We start from the raw sequence: 11,105 nt of genomic DNA on the forward strand, positions 1-11,105 counted from the left end.
ACACACAAAACACAACACACACCACACCACACCACCCACCCACACACACTACACACTACACACACTACACACACACACCACACACACACTACACACACACCACACCCACGCTACACACACACCACCACCCACACCACATCCACACCCACACCACACCCACACTACACACACTACACACACACACACCACACACACACACACACACACACACCACACACACACTACACACACTACACACACACCACACACACACCACACACACAGCACACACACCACACACACACACCACACACACTACACACACACCACACACACTACACACACACTACACACCCACACTACACACCACCACACACACTACACACACACCACACACACACCACACACACACCACACCCACACTACACACCCACCACACACACCACACACACACACACCACACACACTACACACTACACACACACACCACACACACACTACACACACACACAAAACCACACTACACACACACCACACACACACCACACACACTACACACTACACACACTACACACACACACCACACACACACTACACACACACCACACCCACGCTACACACACACCACACCACACCCACACCACACCCACACTACACACACTACACACACACACACACCACACACACACTACACACACACACACCACACACACACCACACACACACCACACACACACCACACACTACACACACACACACCACACACACACTACACACACACACTACACACACCACACACACACACCACACACACACTACACACACTACACACACACACCACACACACACACCACACCCACACTACACACACACCACACACACACCACACACACACCACACACTACACACACACACACCACACACACACTACACACACACACTACACACACCACACACACACACTACACACACTACACACACACACCACACACACACCACACACACACACCACACACACACTACACACACTACACACACACACTACACACACACTACACACACACCACACACTACACACACCACACACACACACCACACACACACCACACACACACACCACACACACCACACACTACACACACTACACACACACTACACACACACCACACACTACACACACCACACACACACACCACACACACACCACACACACACACCACACACACCACACACTACACACACTACACACACACCACACACACACCACACACACACCACACACACCACCCACCCCACCCACACCGCCACTGACCCACCGTGGAGCCTCCGCGTGGAGCGAGTGGGCGAGCGAGTGGGCGAGCGAGTGGGCGAGCGAGTGGGCGAGCGAGTGAGTGAGCGAGTGGGCGAGCGAGTGGGCGAGTGGGCGAGTGGGCGGGTGGGTGAGCGGGTGGGTGAGCGGGTGGGCGTGCGTCCTCACCTCCCCCTTGAGACAGACGCGCATCTCGTGGTCGATGGCGTTGCACCGGCCGGTGAACTTGAGCCACGGGTACTGTACAAAGAGACGCGGGGCACACACGGTCTGTCACACACACACACACATACCACACACACCACACATACCACACACACCACACATACCACACACACACACACATACCACACACACCACACACACCACACACACACCACACACACACACACCACACACACCACACACACACCACACACACACACATACCACACACACCACACACCACACACACACCACACACACACCACACACACACCACACACACACACACACATACCACACACACACCACACACACACACACGGTCGGTCACACACACACACACCATACACACACATACCACACACACACACACCACACACACACCACACACACACCACACACACACCACACACACACACCACACACACCACACACACACACATACCACACACACACCACACACACACACACGGTCGGTCACACACACACACCACACACACACATACCACACACACCACACACACACCACACACACACACACACACACACACCACACACACCACACACACACACCACACACACCACACACACACACATACCACACACACACCACACACACACACACGGTCGGTCACACACACACACACACCACACACACACATACCACACACACACACACACCACACACACACACCACACACACACCACACACACACACACCACACACACACCACACACACCACACACACACACCACACACACCACACACACACACATACCACACACACCACACACACACACACGGTCGGTCACACACACACACACACCACACACACACATACCACACACACACACACCACACACACACACCACACACACACCACACACACACACACACCACACACACCACACACACACACACCACCCACACACACACACCACCCACACACACGGTCTGTCACACACACACCACACACACACACACCACCCACACACACACACCACCCACACACACCACACACACACATACCACACACACACCACACACACACACACGCCACACACACCACACACACACACCACACACACATACCACACACACCACACACACACACATACCACACACACACACATACCACACACACACATACCACACACACACCACACACACCACACACACACCACACACACACCACCCACACACACCACACACACACACCACACACACACCACCCACACACACACACCACCCACACACACCACACACACACACACCACACCCACACACACCACCCACACACACCACCCACACACACCACCCACATACACCACCCACACACAACACACACACCACCCACACACCACCCACACACACTCACGATCTGTCCCACACACCCACACACACAGTCTGTCCCACCCACACCACACCACACACTCAGGGTCTGTCCCCCGGCAAGTGTGCCGCGAAAGTGTGTAATAGTGTAGTGTATAGTGTGTAGTGTAGTGTGTAGTGTATAGTGTGTAGTAGTGTATAGTGTGTAGTAGTGTATAGTAGTATAGTGTATAGTAGTGTAGTGTATAGTAGTGTAGTGTATAGTAGTGTAGTGTATAGTAGTGTAGTGTATAGTAGTGTAGTGTATAATAGTGTATAGTGTAGTGTATAGTAGTGTAGTGTGTAGTGTATAGTGTAGTGTATAGTGTAGTGTATAGTGTAGTGTATAGTAGTGTAGTGTATAGTAGTGTAGTGTATAGTGTAGTGTATAGTGTATAGTAGTGTAGTGTTTAGTGTAGTATATAGTGTAGTGTAGTGTGTAGAGTGTAGTGTATAGTGTAGTGTATAGTGTAGTGTGTAGTGTAGTGTATAGTGTAGTGTATAGTGTAGTGTATAGTGTAGTGTGTAATAGTGTAGTGTATAGTGTAGTGTATAGTGTAGTGTGTAATAGTGTAGTGTATAGTGCAGTGTATAGTAGTGTAGTGTATAGTAGTGTATAGTGTAGTGTTTAGTGTAGTGTATAGTGTAGTGTGTATAGTGTAGTGTGTATAGTATAGTGTGTAATAGTGTAGTGTATAGTAGTGTAGTGTGTAGTAGTGTAGTGTATAGTGTAGTATAGTGGATAGTAGTGTATAGTGTAGTGTATAGTAGTAGTAGTGTAGTATATAGTGTAGTGTAGTGTGTAGTAGTGTAGTGTATAGTGTAGTGTATAGTAGTGGTAGTGTAGTATGTAGTGTATAGTGTAGTATATAGTGTAGTGTATAGTAGTGTAGTGTATAGTGTAGTGTATAGTCTAATATATAGTAGTGTATAGTGTAGTGTGTAGTGTATATTGTAGTGTAGAGAGATAAGATAGAGATAAGATAGAGATTAGATAGAGAGATAATAGAGATAAGATAGAGATAGATAATAGAGAGATAAGATAGAGAGACAAGAGAGAGATAAGAGAGAGAGACAAGAGAGAGATAAGAGAGAGACAAGAGAGAGATAAGAGAGAGACAAGAGAGGTAAGAGAGAGAGACAAGAGAGAGAAGAGAGAGACAAGAGAGATGAGAGACAAGAGAGATAAGAGACGGAGAGAGAGATGAGATGTTGTGGGTCACCTGCTGATGACAGGAGTGCAGCTGAGCGATGACGGCGTTGCAGGCGTCCGTGTGAAGGTGAGGTGACAGGTCAGAGTGCATCGTAGAGCAGGCGGCAGAGGTGAGGAGGTGGTGAGGAGGTGGTGGTGAGGAGGAGGGGTGGTGAGCGACGAGGTGGTGGCCCGGGCGACGGAGCTACGCGGGAATTTCGGTGCGAAGAGGTCCTGCACACAGAGTGCATTGCACACACACACACATGCACACATACACACACATACACACACACATACATACACACACATGCACACATACATACACACACATACATACACACATACATACATACACACATACATACACACATACATACATACACATACATACACACACATGCACACATACATACACATACGTACACACACATACACACACATACATACACATACATACATACACACATACATATATACACACACCAACACACAACAACAACAACCGCCATTCGCCACTAAGTGGCGGTGACGTCACCACGACGCTTGTGCCAGGCTATGTGCACCCTGAGGCCACGTGAAGTGTCGAACGCCCGCTGGCAGGAGGTCACGGGGTAGACCCAGGTGCCACGGGTCGACTGACTGAGATGACTGGCTGATGCACCACCTGTGCCCCCTACTGTGCCAACCTGCTGTGCTTTAGCCACCCGGCGCTCCGCTCGTTGTTGTGAGCGTCGCTCCTCCGCCCTCCGTTGTTGTTGGAGGGCGACTGCCTCCAACTGCCCAGTAGCGTCCTTCACGAGCCTCCTCCACAGAGGCCGATCTTGACACCGCTGGTACCGGTCATCGGCAAGTCCACTCAGCTCCACGTCCTCCTGTACCACATCACTCCATCTGTTCTCTAGCCCGTGCCGCGCCCGCTTAGCCCCCTCAATCCGGCCGAACAAAAGCTGTTTCGGCATGCGGTGGCTGGGCATGCGGGCTACATGACCCAGCCATCGCAGCCTTGCCCGCCGGAGGAGCTCACCGATGGGACCTTGCCCAGATCTTTCAAGGATTTGTGAGCTCCCACAATCCAGTCTGGTTAAACCCACGATGGATCGTAGGCAGGCCAGCCTAAATGTTTCTAACCGGCGAAGATGTTCCATTAGGGGGGTCCACGTTTCGCAAGCGTAGAGAAGGGAGGGAATGACCGTGGCCGAGAAGACCTGAAGCTTAGTGCGGAGCGACAGACCAGGTAGCTTCCACACAGCGTTACGCAACCGATGAAAAGATATTGCCGCTCGACTGATTCGGAGTGAGACCTCTGCTGTTAAACTGGAGCCAGTCATAAGCACACTGCCCAGGTATGGGAAACTCTCCACTCTCTCCACAACTGCCCCATCACCGATTGGGAGTTGTGGGGGTGGAGTGTCCGATGGTACAAAATACCCAGGCAGGTGCTTAGTTTTGGTGGGGCTGATGGTAAGGCCCCACCTCTTAGTGGCACGCTCCAGTCTCAACAGCAGCGTCTCCAACTCCTCCTCTGAATGAGCAGCTATTACCAAATCATCGGCATACATAACGTGGTTGAGCAATAGGGAGCCATCCCTTGACCGCACCCGGGCGTCGATCAGCCTCCCATTATATCTGTACCATATGGAGATTCCCCCGGTACAGCTATTGAAGGCTTCACGAACTACGTGGTCAAAATAGATGTTAAATAATGTGGGAGCCAGAGGACATCCCTGTCGCACCCCAAGGTGAACAGGGAATGGCTCTGACTCCCGGCCACGTAGTTTTACCCGGGCCCGCTCACCATCATGAAGGTCCTTAATGATCGTGAGCAGAGGGTCACATATACACACATACATACACACTCACACGTACACGCACTCACACGTACACACACACACAGACCATCACACATACACACACACACGCACTCACACGTACACGCACTCACTCACACGTACATACACGCACACGTACACACACTCATTCACACGTACACTCACACGTACACACACGTACACACACTCATTCACACGTACACTCACACGTACACACACGTACACAGACTCACACGTACACTCACACATACATACACACACACGTACACTCACACGTACACTCACACGTACACAGACTCACACGTACACACACAAACACACACATACACACACTTACGTACATACACGCAAACGTACACACACACGTACACACACGCACACACGTACACTCACACGCACACACACACCATCACACATACACACACACTTACACGTACATACACTCACACGTACACACACGTACATACACACACTCACACATACTCACACGTATACACACGTACACACACTCACTGACACGTACACTCACGTACACACACTCACACGTACACACACACACCATCACACATACACACACTCACACATACATACACACACTCACAGGTACACTCACTCACACGTACACACACACTCACGTACATACACTCACACGTACACACACGTACACTAACTCACACGTACACTCACTCACACGTACACACACTCACGTACATACACTCACACGTACACACACTCACGTACACACACTCACGTAGATATACACACACACTCACACGTACACTCACTCACACGTACACACACAGACACCACCGCTCACCACCACCACCGCTCACCGCCACTCACCACCACCACCGCTCACCACAACCACCACTCACTCTCACCACCACCACTCACCACCACCACTCACCACCACCACCACTTACCACCACCACTCACCACCACCACCACTCACTCACCACCGCTCACCACCACCGCTCACCACCACTAACCTCGACTTCACCTTCACTGCCGCCTCAGGCCCCGTGTACAGTGCGGGGCTACCCCGTGTACAGTGCGGGCGAGCACGCCGCTCCACTCCGCCTCGAGGCCTCCTCCACCAGAGGCCGCTAGAGACCACCTCCACCAGAGGCCGCTAGGGGCGTCCTCCACCAGAGGCCGCTAGAGACCACCTCCACCAGAGGCCGCTAGAGGCCTCCTCCACCAGAGGCCGCTAGAGACCACCTCCACCAGAGGCCGCTAGAGACCACCTCCACCAGAGACCGCTAGAGACCACCTCCACCAGAGGCCGCTAGAGACCACCTCCACCAGAGGCCGCTAGAGACCACCTCCACCAGAGACCGCTAGAGACCACCTCCACCAGAGGCCGCTAGAGACCACCTCCACCAGAGGCCGCTAGAGACCACCTCCACCAGAGGCCGCTAGAGACCACCTCCACCAGAGGCCGCTAGAGACCACCTCCACCAGAGGCCGCTAGAGGCGTCCTCCACCAGAGTGAGGGGTGAGTGAGTGAGGGGTGAGTGAGGGGTGAGTGAGAGGTGAGTGAGTGAGGGGTGAGTGAGGGGTGAGTGAGAGGTGAGTGAGGAGTGAGTGAGGGGTGAGGGAGGGGTGAGGGAGGGGTGGGTGAGGGGTGGGTGAGGGGTGGGTGAGGGGTGAGTGAGTGAGGGGTGAGTGAGTGAGGGGTGAGTGAGTGAGGGGTGAGTGAGGGGTGAGTGAGTGAGGGATGAGTGAGGGGTGAGTGAGGGGTGAATGAGTGAGGGGTGGGTGAGTGAGGGGTGAGTAAGGGGTGAGTGGAGGGGTGGGTGAGTGAGGGGTGAGTGAGTGAGGGGTGAGTGAGGGGGTGAGAGAGGGGTGAGTGAGTGAGGGGTGAGGGAGGGGTGAGTGAGGGGTGAGTGAGTGAGGGGTGAGTGAGGGGGTGAGGAGTGAGTGAGGGGTGAGTGAGGGGGTGAGTGAAGGGTGAGTGAGGGGTGAGTGAGTGAGGAGTGAGGGGTGAGTGAGTGAGGGGTCAGTGAGTGAGTGAGTGAGGGGTGAGTAAGAGGTGAGTGAGGGGTGAGTGAAGGGTGAAGGAGGGGTGAAGGAGGGGTGAGGGGTGAGTGAAGGGTGAGTGAGGGGTGAGTGAGGGGTGAGGGGTGAGGGAGGGGTGAGTGACGGGTGAATGAGTGAGGGGTGAGTGAGTGAGGGGTGAGTGAGGGGTGAGTGAGTGAGGGGTGAGTGAGAGGTGAGTGAGTGAGGGGTGAGTGAGAGGTGAGTGAGTGAGGGGTGAGTGAGGGGTCAGTGAGGGGGTGAGTGAGTGAGTGGTGAGTGAGTGAGTGAGGGGTGAGTGAGGGGTGGGTGGGGGGTGAGTGAGGGGTGAGGAGTGAGTGAGGGGTCAGTGAGTGAGTGAGTGAGGGGTGAGTAAGGGGTGAGTGAGGGGTGAGTGAGGGGTGAGGGGTGAGGGGTGAGTGAGGGGTGAGTGAGGGGTGAGTGAGGGGTGAGTGAGGGGGTGAGTGAGGGGTGAGTGAGGGGTGAGTGAGGGGGGGCGAGTGAGTGAGGGGTGAGTGAGGAGTGAGTGAGGGGTGGGTGAGTGAGTGAGGGGTGAGTGAGGGGTGGGGGTGAGTGAGGGGTGAGTGAGGGGTGAGGGGTGAGTGAGTGAGAGGTGAGGGGTGAGTGAGGGGTGAGTGAGTGAGGAGTGAGTGAGTGAGGAGTGAGTGAGGGGTGAGTGAGGGGTGAATGAGTGAGGGGTGGGTGAGTGAGGGGTGAGTAAGGGGTGAGTGGAGGGGTGGGTGAGTGAGGGGTGAGTGAGTGAGGGGTGAGTGAGGGTGAGTGAGGGGGTGAGAGAGGGGTGAGTGAGTGAGGGGTGAGGGGGGGTGAGGGAGGGGTGAGTGAGTGAGGGGTGAGTGAGGGGTGAGGAGTGAGTGAGGGGTGAGTGAGGGGGTGAGTGAAGGGTGAGTGAGGGGTGAGTGAGTGAGGAGTGAGGGTGAATGAGTGAGGGGTGAGTGAGTGAGGGGTAAGTGAGCGGGTGAGTGAAGTGTGAGTGAGGGGTGAGTGAGTGAGGGGTCAGTGAGTGAGTGAGTGAGGGTGAGTAAGGGGTGAGTGACGGGTGAGTAAGGGGTGAAGGAGGGGTGAAGGAGGGGTGAGTGAGGGGTGGGTGAGGGAGGGGTGAGTGAGGGTGAGGGAGGGGGTGAGTGAGTGAGAGGTGGGTGAGTGAGGAGTGAGTGAGGGGTGAGTGAGGGGTAGGTGAGTGAGTGAGGGGTGAGTGAGGGGTGAGTGAATGAGGGGTGAGTGAGGGGTGGGTGAGTGAGGGGTGAATAAGGGGTGAGTAGAGGGGTGGGTGAGTGAGGGGTGAGTGAGGGGTGAGTGAAGGGTGAGTGAGGGGTGAGTGAGTGAGGGGTGAGTGAGGGGTGAGTGAGGGGGTGAGAGAGGGGTGAGTGAGTGAGGGGTGAGGGAGGGGTGAGTGAGGGGTGAGTGAGGGTGAGTGAGGGGTGAGTGAGGAGTAAGTGAGGGGTGAGTGAGGGGTGAGTGAAGGGTGAGTGAGGGGTAGGGTGAGTGAGGGGTGAGTGAGGGGTGAGGGTGAGTGAGGGGTGAGTGAGGGGTGAGTGAGGGGTAGGTGAGTGAGTGGAGGGGTGAGTGAGGTTGAGGGTGAGTGAGGGGGGGCGAGTGAGTGAGGGGTGAGTGAGAGGTGAGTGGAGGGGTGGGTGAGTGAGGGGTGGGGAGGGGAGGGATGAGTGAGGGGTGAGTAAGTGAGGGGTGAGTGAGTGAGGGGTGAGTGAGGGGTGAGTGAGTGAGGGGTCAGTGAGTGAGTGAGGGGTGAGTGAGGGGGTGAGTGAGGGGTGAGTGAGTGAGGGGGTCAGTGAGTGAGTGAGTGAGGGGTGAGTAAGGGGTGAGTGAGGGGTGAGGGGTGAGTGAGTGAGGGGTGAGGGGTGAGTGAGTGAGGGGTAACTGAGAGGTGAGTGAGGAGTGAGTGAGGGGTCAGTGAGTGAGTGAGTGAGGGGTGGGTGAGTAAGGGGTGAGTGAGGGTGAGGGGAGTGAGGGTGGGGGAGGGGTGAGTGAGGGGTGAGTGAGGGGTGAGTGAGGGGGTGAGAGAGGGGTGAGTGAGTGAGGGGTGAGGGAGGGGTGAATGAGGGGTGAATGAGTGAGGGGTGAGTGAGGGGTGAGTGAGGGGGTGAGTGAGGGGTGAGTGAGTGAGGGGTGAGTGAGTGAGGGGTGAGGGAGGGGTGAGTGAGGGGTGAGTGAGTGAGGGTGAGTAAGTGAGGGGTGAGTGAGTGAGGGGTGAGTGAGGGGTGAGGGGTGAGTGAGTGAGAGGTGAATGAGTGAGGGGTGAGTGAGTGAGGGGTGAGTGAGGGGTGAGGGAGCGTGAGTGAGGGGTGAGTGAGGGGTGGGTGAGTGAGGGGTGAGTGAGGGGTGAGTGAGTGAGGGGTGTGAGTGAGGGGTGAGTGAGGGGTGAGTGAGTGAGGGGTGAGTGAGGGGGTGAGTGAGGAGTGAGTGAGGGGTGAGTGAGGGGGTGAGTGAGGGGTGAGTGAGGGGTGAGTGAGGGGTAGGTGAGTGAGTGAGGGGTGAGTGAGGGGTGAGGGGTGAGTGAGGGGGGGGCGAGTGAGTGAGGGGTGAGTAAGGGGTGAGTGGAGGGGTGGGTGAGTGAGGGGTGAGGGAGGGAGGGATGAGTGAGGGGTGAGTAAGTGAGGGGTGAGTGAGTGAGGGGTGAGTGAGGGGTGAGGGGTGAGTGAGTGGGTCAGTGAGTGAGGGGTGAGTGAGGGGTGAGGGGTGAGTGAGTGAGGGGTCAGTGAGTGAGTGAGTGAGGGGTGAGTGAGGGGTGAGTGAGTGAGGGGTGAGTGAGGGGTGAGTGAGTGAGGGGTGACGGAGGGGTGAGTGAGGGGTGAGTGAGTGAGGGTGAGGGAGGGGTGAGTGAGGGGTGAGTGAGTGAGGGGTGAGTGAGGGGGGTGAGTGAGGAGTGAGTGAGGGGTGAGTGAGGGGTCAGTGAGTGAGTGAGTGAGGGGTGAGTAAGGGGTGAGTGAGGGGTGAGTGAGTGAGGGGTGAGGGGTGAGTGAGGGGTGAGGGAGGGGTGAGTGAGGGGTGAGTGAGTGGGTTCAAGATGGCCGTGTCTCTCTTTCTCGGTGGGGTTGACACACACACCACACACACAAACACCACACACACCACACACACCACACACAAACACCACACACACCACACACAAACACCACACACACCACACACAAACACACACACACCACACACAAACACCCA

The 11,105-nt window shown here is 55.1% G+C and overlaps 1 protein-coding gene across 2 annotated transcripts in view; it reads right to left on the minus strand.

The window, feature by feature from the left end:
• The window catches only part of CMC2 (C-X9-C motif containing 2), a 9,480-nt gene extending 2,461 nt beyond the window's left edge, over window positions 1-7,019 (minus strand). The window contains exons 1-3 of one of the 2 annotated variants that reach the window (XM_032945007.2): window positions 6,878-7,019; window positions 4,088-4,290; window positions 1,457-1,528 (exon numbers count right to left, since the gene is read on the minus strand). In XM_032945007.2, coding sequence (XP_032800898.1) covers window positions 1,457-1,528; window positions 4,088-4,168 — 153 coding nt within the window. In that variant the 5' untranslated portion in view covers window positions 4,169-4,290; window positions 6,878-7,019. The remainder of the gene's footprint in view (window positions 1-1,456; window positions 1,529-4,087; window positions 4,291-6,877) is intronic. The other variant, XM_076055060.1, reaches the window with a different exon arrangement.
• Window positions 7,020-11,105: the final 4,086 nt, after the last annotated feature.

This window comes from Petromyzon marinus, chromosome 69, assembly GCF_048934315.1.
Source record: "Petromyzon marinus isolate PM22_M1 ecotype Great Lakes invasive population chromosome 69, UKy_Petmar_22M1.pri1.0, whole genome shotgun sequence".
NCBI classification, from domain to species: domain Eukaryota; kingdom Metazoa; phylum Chordata; class Hyperoartia; order Petromyzontiformes; family Petromyzontidae; genus Petromyzon; species Petromyzon marinus.